Source organism: Phytophthora ramorum (genome assembly GCF_020800215.1).
Source record: "Phytophthora ramorum isolate Pr-102 chromosome Unknown Phyram_PR-102_s0001, whole genome shotgun sequence".
Taxonomy (NCBI): domain Eukaryota; phylum Oomycota; class Peronosporomycetes; order Peronosporales; family Peronosporaceae; genus Phytophthora; species Phytophthora ramorum.
The window spans coordinates 554,302-575,746 of NW_027150647.1; the positions used below are offsets into that span (position 1 = coordinate 554,302).

General features: G+C 58.2%; 8 protein-coding genes across 8 annotated transcripts; 1 reads left to right on the plus strand and 7 right to left on the minus strand.

Annotated features, from left to right (window-relative positions):
* Positions 1 to 468: 468 nt before the first annotated feature.
* KRP23_105 (uncharacterized protein) lies at positions 469 to 2,286 on the minus strand (the record flags this gene model as incomplete). Its single annotated transcript, XM_067880887.1, has 2 exons — positions 469 to 1,222; positions 2,174 to 2,286. 2 exons carry the CDS (start codon positions 2,284 to 2,286, stop codon positions 469 to 471), a joined length of 867 nt encoding a protein of 288 aa, XP_067750660.1.
* A 1,239-nt stretch (positions 2,287 to 3,525) lies between these two features.
* KRP23_106 (uncharacterized protein) lies at positions 3,526 to 6,516 on the minus strand (the record flags this gene model as incomplete). Its single annotated transcript, XM_067880999.1, has 1 exon — positions 3,526 to 6,516. The coding sequence occupies one exon, from the start codon at positions 6,514 to 6,516 to the stop codon at positions 3,526 to 3,528; it is 2,991 nt and encodes a 996-aa protein (XP_067750661.1).
* Positions 6,517 to 7,805: 1,289 nt separating this feature from the next.
* Positions 7,806 to 9,485, minus strand: KRP23_107 (Lipase 1; the record flags this gene model as incomplete). Its single annotated transcript, XM_067881111.1, has 1 exon — positions 7,806 to 9,485. One exon carries the CDS (start codon positions 9,483 to 9,485, stop codon positions 7,806 to 7,808), a length of 1,680 nt encoding a protein of 559 aa, XP_067750662.1.
* A 425-nt stretch (positions 9,486 to 9,910) lies between these two features.
* Positions 9,911 to 11,584, minus strand: KRP23_108 (Lipase 1; the record flags this gene model as incomplete). The annotated part of the gene is made up of 1 exon (XM_067881225.1): positions 9,911 to 11,584. One exon carries the CDS (start codon positions 11,582 to 11,584, stop codon positions 9,911 to 9,913), a length of 1,674 nt encoding a protein of 557 aa, XP_067750663.1.
* A 1,892-nt stretch (positions 11,585 to 13,476) lies between these two features.
* On the plus strand, positions 13,477 to 15,162 carry KRP23_109 (Lipase 1; the record flags this gene model as incomplete). Its single annotated transcript, XM_067881337.1, has 1 exon — positions 13,477 to 15,162. The coding sequence occupies one exon, from the start codon at positions 13,477 to 13,479 to the stop codon at positions 15,160 to 15,162; it is 1,686 nt and encodes a 561-aa protein (XP_067750664.1).
* A 613-nt stretch (positions 15,163 to 15,775) lies between these two features.
* On the minus strand, positions 15,776 to 16,745 carry KRP23_110 (putative beta-glucosidase I; the record flags this gene model as incomplete). The annotated part of the gene is made up of 2 exons (XM_067881448.1): positions 15,776 to 16,504; positions 16,554 to 16,745. 2 exons carry the CDS (start codon positions 16,743 to 16,745, stop codon positions 15,776 to 15,778), a joined length of 921 nt encoding a protein of 306 aa, XP_067750665.1.
* Positions 16,746 to 16,851: 106 nt separating this feature from the next.
* KRP23_111 (putative beta-glucosidase L) lies at positions 16,852 to 18,411 on the minus strand (the record flags this gene model as incomplete). Its single annotated transcript, XM_067881562.1, has 1 exon — positions 16,852 to 18,411. The coding sequence occupies one exon, from the start codon at positions 18,409 to 18,411 to the stop codon at positions 16,852 to 16,854; it is 1,560 nt and encodes a 519-aa protein (XP_067750666.1).
* A 1,192-nt stretch (positions 18,412 to 19,603) lies between these two features.
* KRP23_112 (Lipase 1) lies at positions 19,604 to 21,290 on the minus strand (the record flags this gene model as incomplete). Its single annotated transcript, XM_067881675.1, has 2 exons — positions 19,604 to 20,343; positions 20,402 to 21,290. 2 exons carry the CDS (start codon positions 21,288 to 21,290, stop codon positions 19,604 to 19,606), a joined length of 1,629 nt encoding a protein of 542 aa, XP_067750667.1.
* Positions 21,291 to 21,445: the final 155 nt, after the last annotated feature.

Sequence of the window (21,445 nt, forward strand, 5' to 3'; positions counted from 1 at the left end):
GCTCGTCGTGTTCGCTAAGATGCCACGAGGGACACGTAAAGCCTGCATCACCAGCATGACTCAGTGTTAGCGCTGAATGTACCCGACAGCTTAGTGTAGCGACAGCAGACGCCATTGCTGCGACTTCATACTCCACTTTCTCGCGCCGAGGTCGCGCCGCCTCCGGCTGATTGCTGGCTGTGTGCAACAACGATAGAGAATGCGTCTGTGGTACGGGCAGTCTCTGGATTTGTCCTCAGAAGAGCCCAGGGCGGACCGATAGACGAACTTGACTGCATGTGGCATGAGCTCCTTCTCGTGGATTTTACTCCGCCACCTTGGCATGTGGCAATGGAGAACGCGTCACTTTGATGCAAGTACCGACTCTCGAGGCTCGTTGACAGGCATCGATCGGTTGACGAACTTCGGAATTGATTATCTAGCTTAATGGTTCGCTTTTACTTGGAGCTTTCCTGCCTTCGGGGAAGCTCAGTCCAAGTCAATGTCGCCCGTCATAATACACACGGACTGCGACTGGAACGGCGCGCCGCCACACTGCATCGACTCGGTGTTCCGTCGCGTGAGCTGGTACACGCTCTCGGCGTTCTGCCGCAGCTTCTCCATGCGCCGCATGAGCTCGCGCTGCCCTTTTAACTGGCTGTTCATGGCCGCCGTCGTCGGCTTGGGCGGCATTGAGCACGCGAGCGGGTCCGCGGACTCGCCCTCGGGCAGGTCCGAGAACGCACTGGGCGGATGGGTCTGCCTAAGACCTGCCTCGCTCTCGCAAAAGTCCTCGTACAGGTAGTCGCTGCTGGAGCTCACGATGCTGAGGCTGAGGTCCAGCTCCGCGAGCTTCTCCACCTTGTCGCTCGCCACGTGCGGGTGGGTCACCGAGCGCCTCCGTACCGGCACATGGACGCCGTCGAAGCTGAGACTCCTTCGTCGGGACGATAGATCTTCCTCGTCCTCCTCCACAGGCGTCTCCAGTCGTGAGTAGGTCGACGATGACAGCACAGTGTTGTTGTTGCTCGACACCGTCGAGTTGGTCAGGAAGCGGCGGAGCTGGTTGGAGACCAACGTGTTCAAACCGCTTGGCGTCTTCTTGACGGAGGGCGGCACCGTCAGCTCAGCACGAGCAACTGCCGCAGAGCTGTAGTTGATGGCGGTCGTGATGCACGACGTGCAGAAGATGGTGTTTTGCTGCTTGAGCTCTTTGGGGCGCGCGACACGGTAGCTCAACCTCCTGGTGACGCGGCACCGAGAGCAGACTGCTTGGGAGCAGAGTTCGCAGTGGGCGACACTGCGAAACAAGTGCAGGGTGGTGGCGCACACAGCGCAGGGCTTGGATGAGTTGTTGGATTTCGTAGACTTGACCGAGCCACTGCTCCGAGTGCTGACGCCACTTGTTCGGGACGCTGTGCTTGCGCGCTTCAGTTGCTCCTGCTCCAGCAAGTACTCGAGCTTCTTGCTCTGCGCACATTCGACAGCGTGGCCAAGCTTCAGAAGAGCGCTGGCTGTGGTCGCAATGGCAACGGAGCCCGGCATGAGGCCGCTCGGGTCCACGACGCCGTCCATGAACACATCGACGGTATTGTTCGGGAGCTGACGGAAGAGGTGGCAGGACACGACGCGAGCCCGCAGCACTTGGTACTTATCCGACAGCTCACCGAGGCCCGGGAGATCTACGGAGTGCATGATGTGGTAGCCTACACGCTCGCCGTTAGGGCGGTCGATGACTCCCGATGCCTCGACGAACACGAAATCCCGCTTGGAAGTGATCTTGGACAGCTCGAGCACGTGCCACTTGACGCCACAGAACTGGAAAGGCTTCTCGGGGGTCGGAGACTTGATGCAGTGCAGCAGCTCGGAGTCCAGGAGCTCCTCGTTGGTGTACGAAGCTCGAATAAACGTGGACGTGGCGTCGGTCGCGAGCAGGCCGTACATGACGTCGTCCAAAGTGCCGACCATTGTGCCTACGGTAACAAGCTTCGGAACTGCGTATGAGGCTGATACAACCGATGATACTGAAGATGGCGTAGCTGTTTGGGATGAACTGAGCGCTTGGACCGGTATCGCTGCATCGGAAGAGACTCCAGAGCGCCGACGGTAGCAGATGAGGTTCTCGACTCTCTTAACGACCTTGTACTGAGATCGCGGTAGCAATCGCTGCTGCTTCTGCTGGTGTGTTTCGTACTCTGCGAGGGTCTCTGCTAGTGCTTGCTGGACAACCAGCTCGATCAGTTCGGCTTGCGCCTCTGACAGCGTTGGGTAGTTGCCGAACGGCGCATGGGACAACGGGAACTTCATCCTGAGTGTGTGAAGCGCTGGGGTTCACTTAGTCGCTAGCGAGAAGGTTGTGTAATGAGGAGGACATCGTTGCCGACGACGCTGGCTGCAATGTGTACGTTCGGAGCGACACATGCACTCAACTAGGCAAGCTGTTTGTGTCCATTGTTTACCCTGGCCATGAGCCATGTGGCAGAGCTCTGCCACTGCGAAATGAACACGCCGAATGCGCCAAACTCGGAAGTGCCAGCAGGCAGGCGAGAGACTCGACTCGAGCTCTTTTCGTGGCTTCCAAGTGCGTTTGAGGCTGTCTCGAGGTAATTCGGCCACAAGTCCCCCGATGTAGAGTTCAAGCTCCAGTCCAACTGGGGCGAGTACGAACGGCTGGCTGCGATGCAAAATTGTTGAGCAGAAGCAAGATGCCTTTACGAATCCACGCGAAAGTGGATTCTCCGCATGCATCGGCGAGGGCCAAGCAGCACCACTGCTGCTGGTGCCACTGCCCGGCGCTAAATGCGACTCGTGCTTAACTTTCTCACAGCTGAAGCCGTGGTACGACGGCGGGCGTGTTGTCCATCTCGGGGGCCAATGCAACATTGAGGAGGCCGCAGCGACCAAGTGAAGATCGGCTCCAGAGAGAGCTAATATCGCGAAGTAATTGCTACGTTGCACTCATGCGCGACATCTTTTAGCCGCCGTCCCACCGCGCGCGTTCAGCCTGCTGTCTGTATCCGTCTTCAACGTCGAATCTGGGCCCAGCGCTCGAGCTGAGCCCGACAGTCCGCGTTGCTACCTTCGCAGCGGTGCTGCACGACACACCGGCACGAAATATCCACTCGCTCGAATGCGTCCACACGAGTAGCCTCTCGCCTTTGAATAGGAAGCAACAAAGGTGCACGGCAATTAGCGGCCAACCAACGCCGCAGCCACATGCAGTAGGCTGCGGCTACAGACATGCCTTCGCTGACGGAATAAGTCGAGCTCGTGCAGCATTTAGCCACACGACATGCTCCAGCTGGCTGCAGGCATTTACCGCGCGTCACCTGCTTCAGTTGGCACACGCGTCCAGCATGACATGGCAAGCACGAAACCATCAGGGCCCCAGGTCGGCCAGCAGCACAAACACTTGGCTAGCAACGAAGGAAACGACTAGCAAAGCTCAAAACATACTTTATTCTGGAATGCTCCCCCCTCTAGCCTAGAGTCTAGGGCTCGTTCGGTTGCATCCTTCTGCTCCACGATAAATACCACAGCTCATACTCACTTGCTGATACCGACGGTCATGGCGCGCGTCGAGCGCAGACCCACCACGTTGAAGGCGAAAGGCTGAGAGAACGTCCGCACGTTGTGGAGTGAGTCGGTCTGGTCACTGGGCGAGGCCTTGGATACGCGGCCACTGTCGCGCTCCTTGAACGCCGCCTCCGTGTTGGCTCGGGCCACTTGGTACGTCGACTCCACGACGTTGTGCAGATCCTGCATCTGCTGGAAGAGCTGGTGCTGGTAGTTGTCTCCGGACGACGGAACCGTGGTGTGCGCGCGCTGCAGACGCGGCGTCGGCTCCTCCAGATCGTGCTCCGGGACCGACTCGGGCATCGATTTCTGCAGCTCGTACTGCGACAGCATCATGGCGTGCACCTCGGCAATGGGCGCGGCTTCCACCACTTCCACCTCCTCAGCTACTGCCGCATCGAACTGGCCGTCGTCGTGCACGGGCACAGCCATCACCACCGACGTCTCGTCCACTTCTTCCGTCTCCAGAGGCTGCTCCGACTTCTTGTCGTTTGGAGCTTGCTCAGTCGTTTGCTTGTCATCTTCAGACCGCTCAAGCTCCTCTTGTTCCGTCTTCACATCAATTGGCTCCGCTTGTTGGGGCTCCTCGACAATTGGTTCCACTTGTTGTTCGGGCTCCACGATCGTTTGCTCGAGCTGTTCATCCTGCGCTTCCTCTTCAGCCGTCTCTTGCTCGGGATGCACCTCTTGCTTAGTAGGTTCCTCCTCCTCCTCTTCTTCACCTTCGACGATAGGAGACTCGCGCTGAGACTGCGCAGCCTCACTCGCGCACGACTCGTGGTCATCGTCCAGCACAGCTACTGACGAGGCGAAGCTCGAGCGCCCTTCGTCTTCATCGCCACACTCAAAGTCGCCGTAGTCCTCCGTGTCCTCATTCTCGAGCTCGTCCACCAGGTCCTGTTCACCCACCGACAAGACGTAGTCCAAGTGCCGCAGACTGCGGATGGTCAGGGTCATGCGGTGATCCAGCACCACCGGCTCCTCAGGCTCGGATGGGTTCTTGTCAGCGGTGGCTGCAGCTGCCAGCTTGTTGTTGTCCATGTCCAGGTCAGCAAGTGACAGCGCGTCATTTGTCAGCGTGGTGCTTGACAACGGGCCGGCGCTCATGCTGAAGGTGTTGAGTGAAAAGCTCTTCGACAACCGCTCTCCAGAGCTGGGTCGCTGCACCGGGGTCGACGACTGCGTAGAAGTGGACGGACGAGGACCCACAGAGAACCCGAGTGCGGATTCCTCCTGCTGGGGGCCGCGACTTTGGCTGAAGCTGCTCGGGCCACGGCTGAACCCGAGACTACTGGTAGCAGTGCTGCCTCGGCTGTTCATTTCACTGCCACGGCCCAGCACCACAGTCGCGTACGTGTTCCTTTCCGACGAGAAACTCTGTCTTGCGGTCGTTCTGGAGATCGCCGACGACGCGCGCGTGCGGCCGCGGGCGCGGACCCACAGCTCCTGACGAGCAATCTCCAACGCGCTCTCATCACTCACGCTGGCCACACACTTCTTACAGAAGTTAATGGACGACTGCGTGACCTGCGAGCTGAGCGTGTCGCTGCTGAGCTTGCGCACGATGCGGCAGCGGCTGCAGATCTGCTCGCAGCACAGTTGGCACGAAATCGTCTTGGACAGCACTCCAAGCTTCCCGCGGCACACACCACACTGACGGCGGTGGGCCGTGGAGCTGTAGTTGCTGCGCTGGGATACGGGTTCCATCTGGACCGAGTCGCGCTCGCGGACAGCCGACTCGTTCACCGGCGTAAGCGCCGACAGTCCGCCTCGCGACGACCTGATAACAGCAGTACCAAGCGCGTGACCGCCTCGAGAGGAAGTGATGGCGCTGGTGCCCATCGACGACGGGCGTTCGTTTTGCAGACAGAAGGCGAGCTTCTTGTTGTGGGCGCAGCTCACAGACTTCCAGCAGTTGCTGAGAGCTGTGGCGGCCGAGCGCATCGCCATGCGGGGCAGGACGTGTCCATTCGGCTCCACAGACGCCGTCATGAAGACCTGGACGCGGTTGTTGCGCGTCTCCTCGAAGATATAGCAGCTGGATAGCTTAGCGCGTAGGATGCGATGCTCGTGCAGCTCGCGGCACGTCGGGATTTCAATTGAGTGCATGAGGTGGAAGCCCACGCGAGAGTTGTCCGGCCGCATCATGACGCCCGAGAACTCGAGCACCACGAAGTCACGGGGCAGAACAATGCGAGCAGCGCCGCGGTGCTTGGCACGCACGAACCACTTAATTCCCAGGAAGCGGAACGGGTCGGCCGGAGACGGACTCTTGATCTCACGCAGCACCGCGCAATCGGCAATGTGGTCGCCGAGGTACGAGCTGCGGAGACGTACGGACGACGCGTTTGGCGACACGACGCCGTACATGACGTCGTCCAGCGAGCCACGCAATGTGCCGACGGCGAGCAGCCTCGGCAAGCCGGAGTTTTCTTCGTTTTCGAGGTTGGAGAAAGCCCCCGTCGTGATTCGCGGCTCCGAGAGCAAGCCGCCGCTGCCGTAGCTGTCGTTGCCGGTGGTGTCGCGGCTGTCTTCTGTGGGGTCCATTTCCGAGGACGACGTCTTCTTGGGTGTCATGGGGGGCCCGAAGTGCAGTCCGCCGTTGAGCGTGATGCTGGGGTTCCGGCCGTCCGAAAGGTCGGACGTCACGTGCGACCCGCGGGCGTTCTGGCTGGGTCGGCTGCTGGTAGTGGAGATGACGCTCTGATAGAGCGCGAGGCTGGCCGGGGTCTGCTGCCGCACGCCGTCCACGAGGCGCTCGCGGTAGATGGACACGTCGTCACGCGAGCGCACGCCCTTCCACCTGCGGGCGTCCACGCGCTTGCGGTCGTGCATGACGAACTGGTCATACTCGGCCAGCGTGGCCTTGATGAGCGCGTTGGCGAGCTGCTCGTAGTTCTGCTCCTGGTTCTCTGAGAGCTCCAGCGGCGGGAAGATGTTCTTGGGCAGCGGAAACTTCATGCTGGTCTCCGCTGGCGGCCGTTACGCAGGTTGAACTAGTCAGCACCGTCTTGGTCTGAATGGATTTCGGTACACGTAGATAGATACTAGCGACGAATGCAGTCGGCACTAGTGCGGACTCGGACCGGGTGGGGCGAGCGATTCCTCCTGCTCGAGGCCGTTTAGCGAATGACACGACGGCGGAAGAAGCGCGCTGGCTGGATTTACAGCAGCTTGGGCGTCCTGAGCTCTACAATCGCGAGCAGATCACCAAGCACCACAATGTAACGATGCCCGCTTCTGTCCGCACCTGCATCATTCGATTTACTGCTGCAACTGGTGCCGTTTTATTTATCACTTCTAAGCATTTTATAACTTTGGACGTCTTGTTTGTAATTTGCCTGTAATAATTGATTTAACGTGTATATTAATAAACTGTGTGAACGGATTCCGTTCGTTCGTCTGTGCGCAGCGTTACTACAGCTTCGTTGTCGTCGATTTGAGCTGGGGCTCACAAGCATTTTTCAAGGACATTTTGCCATCGCTTCCGCTCGCTGCGCTGACTCGGCTCGCATGCTCGTTAGCTCACTCGTGCGGTTACACCTCCACGACGGCGAGCTTCGTTTCCTTTTAGTGGAGAGCAATAGGTACAGCAGATCTGGACATGTAGCATGTTGTAACAGGCTGGCTGGGGTTGACCAGCCAGTCGACAGTCTCGGTAAAAGAGCTCCCAGTGTAGAAGTGCTCTCGGGGTGGGAGGCAGCGCTTGACCTTTTTGTCTTTCTGAAAGCTAATCTCGGGCTTGCTAGCGAGCTCTACGCCCTCACGTCCTCACGATCAAGTCGCGCGTGGCACCCCTGTCCGATCCTGGTCGTTGAAGGCCGCGAGCTCGTGAAGGGCATGAAGCCAGCAAAACGATGCGCTTTCAAACGGCGCAACCTCAGGGCCCGTGAGTCACGAGATGGTGAGCTCGCAACTCAATTCTGCTGCTGCAAGATGTCTGCCCTTCAACGCCCTTTATTTTGTGGTAATGGGGGTTCACATCTTATGATGGGCTATCGTTGAGCACTCTACCGACACGACGCCGTCCATGCACTCGCAATGGCCTTGCAGCCATGTTTCGTCGCCCAAACTCCCGACACCACCCGGATAAGGAGGCGCTACAGCGCAGTGTGTTTGCGCCACAGCGTCGATTACGTCCACGACTGCCTTCCACCAACGACTATAGATAAGCTTGCATTTATCAGTCACACTCCGATGCATCAACTTAATCTCCTGCATGTACGCAATATTGATCTGTACGAAGCTGCTTAGCTCGTGGTGTTGTACAGACTGTGGATGTACGCGATCGCCTCGGCGCGGAACAGGTCTGACTCAACGTAGGCAAGATCCGTCTTGTTGGCGTCGAACACGATGTTCTGCGGGTCGTCCAGCGAGTACTGCGGCCACACCACGTCCGTCAGATTGTTGTTGTTGGGCGTCTGGTCCACGATGAAGCTCGCCCACATGCGGGTCATGACACGAGCGAGCTGCTTGTAGCTCTCGGGCTTGTTCAGGAACGGGTCCGTGGCCACCGAGTTGTTGTAGCCGTCGCCGAGCAGGTTGTAGAACACAAAGGCGACCTCGGTGAAGTGCGTCGAACCGAGATACTGCGAGATTCCGGCAGGCAGCACGTTGAAGCGGTAGCTGTACACTGGCACGCCGTCGCGCGCCCACATCTGGGACATAAAGCGACGAGGACCGTGCTGGTTGTTATCGCCGGCGTACGCCTCCACACGCTTGTACATGTATCCGTAGGTCGTGTCGTTGCCTGGACGACCACGAAGCGTGGCAGGGATGCCGATCTGAGGGATGTCGGGGTACATCTTCAGAAGCACCTCGGCCTCGTCGCCGCTATAACCCATGGTTCCAACGAGGTACTGGGAGAACTCCTCGGTCGTGTCGATTCCCGTCTTGCCGAAGGCTGTTCCTTCGTCGAAGTTGGCGCCGTGAAGGATCGGGACGTGCACGAACTTGCCCTCGCCGATGAGCTTTGGGCCCACGTCCGTGAGGAAGTCGCCATCGACGGACGGCGCGTACATGGCCGTGGTAGCTGCTGAGCTGTTGAAAACGGCTGACAGCGTGTCAATCGGAACGTGACGGAGACACTCCAGCGTGTCTTCAGCAGAGCTGCAGTTGGCGGCGTCTGTGATGCTGTCGTAGTATACGTCCCAGGCGGAGGCGTTCTTGAAGCTCTTAGGCCAATACGCTGAGGCGCCCGACTGCATCACAGCGCTGCGGAAGAGGCCGTCGTCCCGACCGTCGTAGGCAATGAGCTGGTACCCAATGCTTCGAGCGCCGGCGCTCTCGCCCCAAACGGTGACCTTGCTGGCGTCGCCGCCGAAAGCCGCAATGTTCTCCTGCACCCAGTGCAGTGCCAGACGCTGGTCTTTCAGCGCGAGGTTCGCCACGCCGGCCTTGTGCACAACAGAACCCGACATGAATCCAAACGCCTGCAGACGGTAGTTGAAGCTCACCCCGATGAACGGCTTGCCGGCGGCCACAGCCTCCTCCATCATGTACGACAAGTTGTAGCGAGGGTCACGGGCGCCTCCCTGGATGAGACCCCCACCGTAAACCCAAACACCGACAGGCAGGTCGTCCCCTTCGGAGACGTTGCTCGGACGCACCACGTTGATCGTCAAGCAGTCCTCCGAAATGATGTTGCCCAGCACCCACTGGTCGCTGCCGTAGCCGTAGCACTCCGGAGAGTACTGCGTCGCATTTCTGACGTCCGACCACGTCGCGTTGAGCGGCTCTGGGTTCCGGAATCGGAGGTTGTTCACTGGGGGTTGTGCGAAGGGCATCCCGAGGAAGAGGTCCTGGTCGTAGGTGTCTTGGTAGACGCCGTAGTAGGAGCCGTTCTTGATGGTGACCGTCGGGGCATCCGAGGCATCAACCGGCGCTGCCAAGAGCGTGGCGGCCACAATAGGATACAGGAACGCGCGCATGGCCAAGTTGTCGACTATTGGAAAGTGTGGCTGTGACTCAACCGAGCAGCGTGTGCTCGTTAGGATTGCCAAAAACGAGCCGCCAACAACTGCAACTTGGTCTCCCGTCGGATGTGTCCAAGGAATCAACTGGACCAAGGTCACAATTTGTGTTGACGGCTCTCGAAGTGCATCAAGCAAGCAGAAAGCTGGGACCCTGAGCGCATGGTTACATGGTGTCTACCATGCACAGGAAATGGACGTCACGTTGACGCCAATCAAGCAGCATAATACATTGTTGCGAATACATGTACAGTATCGACTCCACCGCACTTATATTCGCGATTTGCTTCGTGGTTGAAGCAGGAAAGCCCCAGTTGAAGGTGACTGACAGCGGTGGTGAATTCCAGGACAAGAGGGATTTACTGTTTCCGATTTCCACGAGTCTAGTTCAATTTGCTATAGCCGCTTGAGATGTACGCGATGCCTTCAGCGCGGTAAACGTCCGGCTCGGTGTAGGCGACATTGGAGACATTCACGTCGAACACGATGTTCTGCGGGTCATCGAGTGTGTACACTGGCCACTCGATCTCCGTCACGTTATTGCTGTTGGGCATCTGATCCACAATGAAACTCGTCCACATGCTGCTCATCGTGCGCGCGAGCAGCGTGAAAGTCTCGGGTTGGTTCAGGAACGGGTCGGCCGAGACCGAGTTGTTGTAGCCGTTGCCGTCGAGGTTGTAGAACACGAACGCAACCTCCTGGAAGTGCGTCGAGCCGAGATACTGCGAGAGTCCGTTGACGAGCACATTGAAAACGTAGCTGTAGCTGGTAACGTTGTTGGCCGCCCAGGTCTGAGACGTAAAGCGCCGGGGGGCATGCATCGTCTTGTCACCAGCGTACGCGGACACTCGTTTGTACATGCCTCCATACGGAGTGTCGTTGCCTGGACGTCCGTGCAGGGTGCCCGGGATGCCGACCTCGGGGATGTCTGGGTACAGGTCTGCAAGCACAGCGGCGTCTTCGGTGCTATCGGTGACACTCTCGACATACTCTAGAAACTCGTCCGTAGTATCGATGCCCGTCGTTCCGAACGCAGTGCCTTCGTCGTGGTTTGTGCCATGCAGAATTGGCACGTGCACAAACTTACCCTCGTTCATCAGTGTGAAGCCAGCTTTCTCGATGAACTCGCCATCCACAACGGGATAGAACGGGGTTGAGGAAGTCACGGAGCTGTTCAAGATGGCCGACAATTGGGCGACTGGAACCTGGCGAAGACAAGCCAAAGTGTCCTCGACAGAGCTGCAATTGGTAGCTGCAGTGATGTTGTTGTAGTAGACGTCGAACGCTGAGGCGTTCGTGTACTTGGAGGGTCCGTTAATGGGAGCTCCCGACTGCATGATACCACCCCAAAAGAGTCCATCGTCGCGTCCACCGAAGGCGACAAGCTGGTGGCCAACGCTCCCAGCGCCGGCACTTTCGCCCCAAATCGTGACCTTGTTCGGGTCACCACCAAACGAGGCGATGTTTTCGTTGACCCAATGCAGTGCCAAGCGTTGGTCCTTGAGTCCGAGGTTTCCGACGCCGGCTTCCTCGACACTGCTACCCCACAGGAAACCAAAACCATGCAGACGGTAGTTGATGCTCACACCGATGAAGGGCTTCCCCGCTTTCGTAGCCTCGTCGATGAGGTACGAGAAGTTGTAGCGAGGGTCGCGGTTGCCGCCTTGCACGTACGCTCCGCCGTGAATCCAAAACCCCACGGGGAGCTTCGCGTCTTCCGCGACGCCACTCGGACGCACTACGTTGATCGTCAGGCAGTCCTCCGAGATCACGTTGCCTAATACCCATTGGTCACTACCGTAGCCGTAGCACTCCGGAGAGTACTCCGTCGCGTTCTTGGAGTCCGACCACGTCGAGTTCAACGGCTCCGGGTTGCGGAATCGGAGGTCTCCGACGGGAGGCTGCGCGTAGGGCATACCGAGGAAGAGGTCTTGGTCGTAGGTGTCTTGGTAAACGCCGTAGTAGGATCCATTCTTGACGGTGACCGTGGGTGGGTTGGCTGCAGAAGCTGTCGCTAGCAGGAGTGCCGCAACGAAAGAGGATTGGAGAGGACGCATCGAATGAGCTTGCCAATGCTACGGGGGGGCCAAGCAGATCAAGGAATGAGCCCGCGATTGGCGCGATGCAGCGGAGAGTAGAAAAATGCCCTGGATAGGCAACAACTCGTCGAGTGAAAACTTCCCCTTCGATTGAGACAACGCGTCGTTGCTTCAGCGTCCGCTTTGCTGAAGGCAGCCCTTGAGCAAACAAAACTGAGCACCACAGTAATTGACCGCGAAACAATTTCTTCAGCAGAGCGGTCAACCCGATCGCTGGAAGCCCCCGGGGGGGGGGAGGGGCTCATGCTTTTGACTCTACGTAGTTACGTAGACCAGCAGAAGTTTCATGCTTTGCGGGTATGCCGAGTGTGCGTTCGTGAACGTGCACGCAATTGTGTTCGAGGTTGAGGCGACGCTGAGCAGAGTGCAATTTATTCTTTCGCGTCGCTTGCTAACATACATGTACGCTTCAACTTGAACGACTATAGCGAGCCAAGCACCAGACACGAAGGGAGAGAGAGAGACAGACTGGTCTATTTAACCTTATCAGCTTCTAGATGTCTGGTACAGCCTAAGCCTGGTTAGCAACGCCGGTGTCTCCTGGAGATCCGGTGGTTGTACGGGGCTTATCGTCTTTGCTGACTGCTCTCGTGGTTGTTCTTCTAGTGCTTGCTGGCACACAAACAACCGAGTTCCTTGAATGACTGTGTCGGGGTTTCGGCGCTCGCGTTTAGCGAGCGCCTTGAGCTGCCTCATTCCTGTGGTCCAGAATTCCTGGACACTGCTTTCCTCTGTGGCATCCTCTTGTTGGAACACGACGCGGTTCCGCTGGATCCATAGCGTTGTGATGCATACGCTGCAAAGTATGTGCCATATCCTTTTCCAGATCGCCGCATACTTCTGTGCATCATCTGGATGTTCGCGGTTGAAGCGGTCTGCTATGCCTTGTGCGAGCTCCGGTGCTGTCCGACTTGCACAGTTAGTGACGAATCGCTCGATGTCTTTTCCTGCCCAGTGCTTGCCCGTCCAGTTACTGAGGAGCTTCTGCCAACACGCTTTAGCGCACGGACAGCCCCACATCACGTGGACTAACGTTTCTTTTGTTCCTTTGCATGCCTGCAGCTTGCGGCAACTGTTGTCATCTTGGCGCCCGTTGTGATAGAGGTTCAACTGCGCTGTTGCGACTCTATAAGAGACCCAGACCTGGTAAGCTGTAAGCTCCCGCCTGTGAGTCCATAGCTTCTTCGGAGACTGGTGGAGCGTCGCCGCTTGCCAAGGACTACTTCTTGCTAGCGCGTGCAACTTGTCAATTTGGGCTGCTAGTCCGGCTTGGGCTTCCTTGCATCTGCGGAATGGTTGTTGCTTGAGGGCTGTGAGTACGTGCTTGTTCGCTATGTTGTCCGGTACGCTCCATTGAATACTATGCACGCTAGGGTGCGCGTAGAACACAATGCTCCCCGTATCCTGGAATCTCCGCAACTTGGCTCGATCTGCCTCTGTGGCGTTGTCTTCTGCTCCTGTTTCCACTACCGTCCAACTAATCCCGTTGGCGGTTTGTGCGACTTCTATAGCGGCCGCACCAGACACGAAGGGATCAGGTGCCAACGCGGGAATAATTCAAGGACCGTAGATAGTTGACGTTGAAGCGGCCACGCCCGCGAGTACAGCTGCAAAGTGAGGAACGCAGAGTTCAAGAGAGCACTCATCAACTTGGAAGCAGATTCATGCAGCAATGGGAGGGAGGCTCACGTGGCAACTTTTACGGGCTTCATTCATTCAACCCGCATGAAGGCAACTACATGTACCGATATGGTGAGGCCAGAGCGCGCAATCTTTGATCAGCTCGGTGAGCCAAAGCGAGTTCATTCTGCAATCTGCTTCGTGATTCACAGCAGAGTAGTGCTCCAGCGATGCCACGTATGAGACCGCTAGCGTACACCCTCACCATCGGTTCGCTTCTCGCTGCGTTCTCTTCCGCCAGCGACTCGCCCACAGTCACCGTCAAGAATGGATCCTACTACGGTGTCTACCAAGACACCTACGACCAAGACCTCTTCCTCGGTATGCCCTACGCGCAGCCTCCCGTCGGAGACCTCCGCTTCCGCAACCCGGAGCCGTTGAACTCGACATGGTCGGACTCCAAGAACGCGACGGAGTACTCTCCGGAGTGCTACGGCTACGGTAGTGACCAATGGGTATTGGGCAACGTGATCTCGGAGGACTGCTTGACGATCAACGTAGTGCGTCCGAGTGGCGTCGCGGAAGACGCGAAGCTCCCCGTGGGGTTTTGGATTCACGGTGGCGGGTACTACGAAGGTGGCAACCGCGACCCTCGTTACAACTTTTCCAGCATCATTAACGAGGCTACGCAAGCAGGCAAGCCCTTCATCGGTGTGAGCATTAACTACCGTCTAGATGGCTTCGGGTTCATGTGGGGAAGCGCTGTCAAAGAAGCAGGTGTGGCCAACCTCGGACTCAAGGATCAGCGTTTAGCGCTGCACTGGGTGCAGGAGAACATCGCCGCATTCGGCGGCGACCCGGACAAGGTCACGATTTGGGGCGAAAGTGCCGGCGCTGGAAGCGTTGGCAGTCAGCTTGTCGCCTTCGGCGGGCGTGACGACGGTCTTTTTCGTGGTGGGATATTGCAATCTGGTGCTCCTGCTAGTGCTTTATCCAGCTACACGAATGCCTCGACGTTTGACGTATACTACAAGAACATCACGGACGCCACCAACTGCAGTTCAGTTACGGACACGCTGGATTGCCTCCGTCAAGTACCGGTTAGTGAACTGTCCGCTATCTTCAACAGCTCTGTCTCTTCCTCGGCGCCTTTCAGCCCAACTGTGGATGGCGACTTCATTCCGGAAGCTACTGCAGTGCTATTGAGCGAGGGCAAATTCGTTCACGTGCCTGTTCTACTCGGAGCGAACCACGACGAAGGCACAGCGTTTGGCTCCCGTGGTGTCAACACCACGGAACAATTCCTAGCGTACCTCTTCTCCCGAACCAGTCGTGAGGAATCGGCGGCAGCCCTTGCTGATCTGTACCCGGATATCCCCGAAATCGGTATTCCGGGCACCCTGCACGGACACCCAGGCAACGATACCGCGTACGGAGCAATGTACAAACGGGTTTGTGCGTACGCGGGCGACCGCAGCATGCACGCTCCACGTCGTTACGCGGCTGAAGCCTGGGCAGCCAACAACGTCACAAGCTACAGCTACGTTTTCAACGTGCTGGTCAACGGACTTACACAATACACTGGCGCTACGCACTTTCAAGAAGTCGCGTTCGTGTTCTACAACCTCGACGGCAACGGGTACGAGAACGCTGTCTCTGTCAACCCGTTCAAGAGCGAGCCTGAGACGTTCTCCCAGCTCGCGCGCATGATGACTCGCATGTGGACGAGTTTCATCGTGGACCAGACGCCCAACAACAACGGAGTCGCCAATGTCACGTGGCCCGAGTACACGCTTGACAACCCGCAAAACATCGTGTTCGACGTCAACGTGACGGACTTGGCGTACATTGAGCCGGACATCTACCGCGCCGAAGCTATTGCATTTATCAATAATGCCCTCACTGCAACGGACTGAGTTCAAAGGGCAGGGCAAGCCGTGGTTAGCCTATTTCTTGGACTCTGTGTTCTTAGGACCAACCAGGTGGTGCGCTCGGTATCAAACTGTACTTGCATTTTAAAATACCAATGATGCCAACGATCCCAATGGAAACAATGCTCGATCTCAGGAGATCGCCCCTGGGGAGGAGAACACGCACACAGTGCAACTGACACAGGCAGACGGCGAACACGTGAGCCCGCGGAATCTGATCCGGCGTCCAGTGTATGTGTGGGCGAACACTCCACGCGAAGGTGGCCTCGTTGACGCCTCTGTTGCGGCTAGATTCCTTCCCGTCGCCGTCGACTTCAACTTGCCGCTGCCTCGTCACATTTCTGAAATGGTACCGTAATCCGCTCCGAGGAGTGATCATCTTCTTCAACCACGTCATCTGCTGCCGACCCTGTTTCCTGCGGCACCGTTGCTTTCAGCGAGCCTCTCCGCTGGTGGTCGAAGTAGGAGGCCTAGCACGTACAAGACAAACCCAAGATGGAGAGGCAGGCTAAGCGACGCTGATATTATCTTCTGCACATTGCTACAGTCTTGCTTCGCCGCTCGGCCCGCTGCAAACTCACCACACACACCAACGAGCTTAGAGCTGCACGTGGCCGGTGAACACGGCCTCCTCCGCGTTCTTGCTGATGTACACCGCACGCTCGCCCTTCGCCAGCTCCCAGCTCGTCGTGTTCGTGTTGTAGAAGCTCAGCTGCTTCTCGCGGACGCCGATGCTCACGGTCGTGCTCCCGCCGGCCTCCAGCTCCACGTTCGCGAACCCAGCCAGCACCGTCGCAGCGAACTGCACGTCCGGATACGCCGTCGCGGCGTCAGCTGGCGGGCCGATGTACACTTGAGGCACCTCCACGCCCTTCACGCTTCCGGTGTTCGTCACCGTGAACGACACGCTGAAGACGGCCTCGGCGTCGTCCGGACTGCACGACACCTCGTAGTTCAGACCATCGCTGCTCTGCTGCTGCGCGGAGCTTGCCGCCGCGAAGTTCGGGCTGCTGTAGTCGAACGTCGTGTAGCTGAGACCGTAGCCGAACGGGAACAGCACGCTCGTGTTCGTGTGCACGTACCAGCGGTAGCCGTTGTTGAGGCCCTCGCTGAACGTCGCGTTGCCGCTCTCCGTGGCCACGCGCTCCGGGTAGTCCGGGTTGCGGGTCATGGTCGAGTCCAGGCTTGCAGGGTACGTCACGGGCAGCCGGCCTTGTGGCACGTTGTTGCCCAGCAGCAGGTCCGCCGTGGCCCAGCCGCCCTCCTGGTTCGGGTACAGCATCTCCAGCACAGCCGCCACGTCGGCCAGCCACGGCATCAGCACGGGCTCAGCGTTGTTCAGCACCACCACCGTGTTCGGGTTCACAGGCCGCCACCTTCGCCACCAACTCGTCCAGGCCGTCGTCCAGCGTCAGACCCGTCTCGGCGGGGCTGTTGGCGAACGCGAACACGATGGGCGTGTCGACCTCCTTGGCGATGTCGACGGCGAGCTGGATGTTGGCAGCGCGCTGGGCGGGCGTCACCCAGCTCAAGCGCACGGACGTCGGCTCGTCGATCAGACCAACCATGTACGCCTCCAGGTCGTGCCAGCCTTCCTCCAGGTACACGTACGACTTGATGTTGTCCCAGTTGTCGCGGGTGGCGATCGAGTTACTCCACGGCTTCACGCCGCCATCACCAGTACAAGCGGTAGCCTTCACCAACTTCTGTGCCGTTGATGCTGAAAGTGCCGATGGCGAAGATGGAGCCGTAGTCTGGGTTCGAGTGGTTCTCCCAGTTCGGGATGGCGCGCGCGAACGAGAACGTATAGTAGCCGTCCGTCTCCGCGTACACTTGTCCTTGCCACGTGTACGACGCGTTCTTGGCCAATGCAGACGTGCCCGTGAAGTACACGATCTCGTCGGTCGAGGAGCCGCCCAAGGAGTCGTTGCGGCTCAGTCCGGCATCTCCGTTCAGGTTGCGCAGGTGGGTGGACGGGATGATGGTGCCCTCCTGGTCCACGCCCACAGCGTTCGCGACGTCCTCTCCGAGACGAGACTTCAGAGCCTCCAGCGTCGAGATCTGGCGCTCCGGGATGCCGTACGCGCGCTCGGCAAAGTTCGTGCCGTGCGTGTACTGCACTCCGTTGGGACCGATGACCGCGATGGACGAACCCGCCGCAATGGGCAACGTGCCGTTGTCGTTCTTGAGCAGGATGCCCGACTTGACGGCGATGTCGTACGAGATCTGGGCGTGGTCCTCCACCACGTCCTGCGGCAGCGGCGACGACCCCTCGGTGGTGGTGCCCAGCAGGCCGAACTCGTCGTACTTGGCCAGGATGTGACCCACGGCGCGGTTCAGGTACGACTCGCTTAGATTGTGCGAGACGTAGATGTAGTCGTACAGCGCGTCGTAGTACGAGCCCGTCGGCATCTCCAGGTCCATGCCGGCGATGAGACTCTCGGCGGTCGAGTGTGTGGCCCCCCAGTCGCTCATCACGATGGCAGAGCTGTTGTAGTCGTTGCGCACCGTGTTGAACAGCGGCTCGTACTGGCAGGCCGGGATGCCGTTGATCTGCGCGTACGAGCACATGAGCGTGGCGGCGTTGCCTTCCTGCAGGAGCGTGCCGGGGGCCACCCAGTACAGTTCCTGCAGCGTCTGCAGATCCACGACGCTGTTGGCATCTCCAGCGCTTGCTCCAGTGGACGACGGGCCGATCTGCTTGGCGTTGGCCATGGAGCCCTGGTCCTGCAGACCCGTCACGCCCTGGATACCAAGGCGAGCGTTCAGATACGGGTCCTCACTGTATGACTGCCAGAAGTTGCCCTCCACAGGGTCACGCAGGATGTTCACGCGCGGGGACAGAGCCACCGCCATGTTGAACAGCTTCGACTCTTTGCCCGTGATCACGCCGTGTTGGTAGGCAGCGCTCAGCGACCAGGTGGCTGCAACATTCAGCTGGGTGGGCGACCCCGTGGCGTTCTGGACGATGTTGATGCCGGCCTCGCCATCGGTGAGGCGGATGGCCGGGATGTTCTGCGAGGTGATTGGGACGCTGTAGCCGGCCTGCTGCTGGTCGCCGTCCGAGTCGACGGCGCCGTGGACGAGGCTGACCTTCTCGTCGGCCGTCAGAGCCTCGATGATGGTGTCGACCTTGTTGTTGCCTGTGCGCCAGGAGACGGTGGCCAGCGGGTCGCCGGCGCTGACGAGTTGTGTGCAGAGAGCCAATGCGATTCCCCACGTGACGGAGACCATGGTTTGATGAACAGAGCCGATACTCCGAGTGTCTGCGTAAGTTGTCGGAGAAAAGTTTGAGAATGAGCTACGGAGGCGAAGGCGCCGCTCATGGATGTGTTGAGGACATGGCTGCATGTTGTGGCCAAGTTGAAGTGCGTTATTCAAGCATAACCAGTTTGACCCGCTTGGGGGATTATGCTTGCCATCTGCGGATTAGTCCCGCCGCAAGGTATCAGCTCATAGACGCGACTCTCGAACTGGCTGAGGACGAGGCGCTTCGCTGCTCGTCGGGGTTGATACATTTGCATGTATATATCTTTTGGAGCTGCCCAGCGGCACAAGCCTGTTGGCAGAAACTCATCGGACACTGGATGGAGGAAAAATGGAGTGGGAAGCAGCTGGAGCTCGTGATGGCAAACTGTGCCAACAGGAAAGCACCATCAATGTCAGCAGTGACAGCGGTGAGACTCAGAAAAGAATATCCAGACACGGAAGAAGAGATAGTCACACAATGGAAACGGCTATGGCGCATCATGAGCAGCGTCTGCATCACCATGCTATGGATGCAGAGGAACCGAGTCATCTTTCAGCACGAAGAGATCAAACTGGAGCAGAGCACACAAGAATTCTGGGCAACAGGGCTTCGACAAGTGAAAGCATTGGCTAAGCGGGAACGCCGACGCCCAGACATGATACTAGAAGGGACCTGGTTGCTTCTATGCTGTGCAGCTTTTGAAGAACCACCACGAGAGCAGTCTACAAGAAGGACAAGCCCCGTACAACCACCGCACTCGAATGAGGAACCGGCGTTGCTAACCAGGCTAAGGATCAATCAGGCATCTAGAAGTACTAACAACTAAATAGATCAACCTGCCTCTCTCTCTCTCTCTTACATTTGCATGTATATGTAGCACACAAGCGCCTCCTGATCTAATTCCGGTCTGTTTCTACCCATTTGTTGCCATTTGCATAGCTCTGAGATTTTGCTGACTCAGCGGTCAACTTCAACTTCAGGAAATCTTCTCGCTCCTCCCGTTCAAAAAGGCTCTTCTGCTGAGACCTCAAGAGAAGGCAACTTACAGATAAGCTTACATGTATTTGCTCCCCAAGCTCGCAGTATCACAAAGCTAAAACACTCTTATTCTTCGCTTATTACGACCTTAGGATGAAGTACGTATTGCCACTCGTCAAACACAACACAGAAACCTACTTAGGCCGTCGCATTATACAGGCTCGTCAGATACGCGATGCCCTCGGCACGGTACGTGTCCGGCGCGACGTAGGCGAGCTCCGTCACGTTGGCGTCGAACACGATGTTCTGAGCGCTGTCGGACGTGTACTCGGGCCACTCCAGAGCCGTCACACCGTTCTCGTTCGGGTTCCCGTGCACGATGAAGCTCGCCCACATGCGGGTCATGACACGAGCGAGCTGCTTGTAGCTCTCAGGCTTGTTCAGGAACGGGTCTGTGGCCACCGAGTTGTTGTAGCCGTCGCCGAGCAGGTTGTAGAACACAAAGGCGACCTCGGTGAAGTGCGTCGCGCCAATGTACTCGTCGTTGCCGGCCGTGAGTACGTTGAAGACGTAGCTGTAGCTCGGGAGGTCGTTGGCAGCCCAGATTTCCGACAAATAACGACGCGGGGCGTGCATCACCGCATCACCGCCGTAGGCAGCAGCACGCTTGTACATGACGCCGTAGCCAGAGTCAGTGGCGGGGCGGCCGTGCATGGTCCCCGGGACGCCGATTTCCGGGATGTCAGGGTACACTTCGGTGAGGATGGCAGCCGTTTCCTCCGTCTCGCCCATCGAGTCGGTCAAGAAAGACACGAACTCCTCCGTCGTGCTCACCGTGGCTCCGGCTGCACCAAAAGCCGAGCCTTCGTCGTTGTTCACACCGTGAAGGATCGGCACATGTACGAACTTGCCGTCGGAGAGAAGCGTCGGGCCGTCATCTGTGAGGAAGTCGCCGTCGATGATCGGACGGTACGACGCAGAAGACGCCGACAGAACTGTTAAAGATCGACGACAGCGTATCGATCGGCACCTGACGCAAGCAGTCCAGCGTGTCGGCAGCGGAGCTGCAGTTGGCCGCCGAAGTGATGTTGTTGTAGTACACATCCCACTCAGTCTTGTTCAAGTACGTTGAGGGTACTTTGGCTGGAGCACCCGACTCCATGATGGCGGCGCTGTAGAGACCGTCGTCGCGGCCGTCGTAGGCAAGAAGTTGGTAGCCGACACTCATAGCGCCAGCACTTTCGCCCCAGATCGTCACTTTGCTGGTGTCGCCGCCGAACGCTGCGATGTTCTCTTGCACCCAGTGCAACGCGAGGTGCTGGTCCTTCAGACCAAGGTTCGACACGCCAGCCTCCTTGACGGCCGTGCCCCACAAGAAGCCGAACGCCTGAAGGCGGTAATTGATACTGACACCGATGAACGGCATACCGGCATCGGTAGCCTCCTTAATGATATGCGACTGGTTGTAACGAGGGTCGCGAGAACCGCCTTCCGTGAATCCACCACCGTGAATCCACACAGCAACCGGAAGCTCGGCACCTTCCGCGATGCCCTTCGGACGCACTACGTTGATCGTCAGGCAGTCCTCCGAGATCACGTTGCCCAGCACCCACTGGTCGCTGCCGTAGCCGTAGCACTCCGGAGAGTACTCCGTCGCGTTCTTGGAGTCCGACCACGTCGAGTTCAACGGCTCCGGGTTGCGGAAGCGGAGGTCTCCGACGGGAGGCTGCGCGTAGGGCATACCGAGGAAGAGGTCTTGGTCGTAGGTGTCTTGGTAAACGCCGTAGTAGGATCCATTCTTGACGGTGACCGTGGGCGAGTCGCTGGCGGAAGAGAACGCAGCGAGAAGCGACCCGATGGCGAGGGTGTATGCGAGCGGTCTCATCGTGTGAATTGCTTCAGGGGGAAGCTGTGGTAGGCACCAGACCCCAAATTGTTGAATGAAGAAGCTATCCTACAACGAGCACTTTGCTCCGCTCAGTGTGAGGACGTGTACTTTGCTTTCGCGCTGTAGAAATCCGGGACCTCGCATCATCGTTT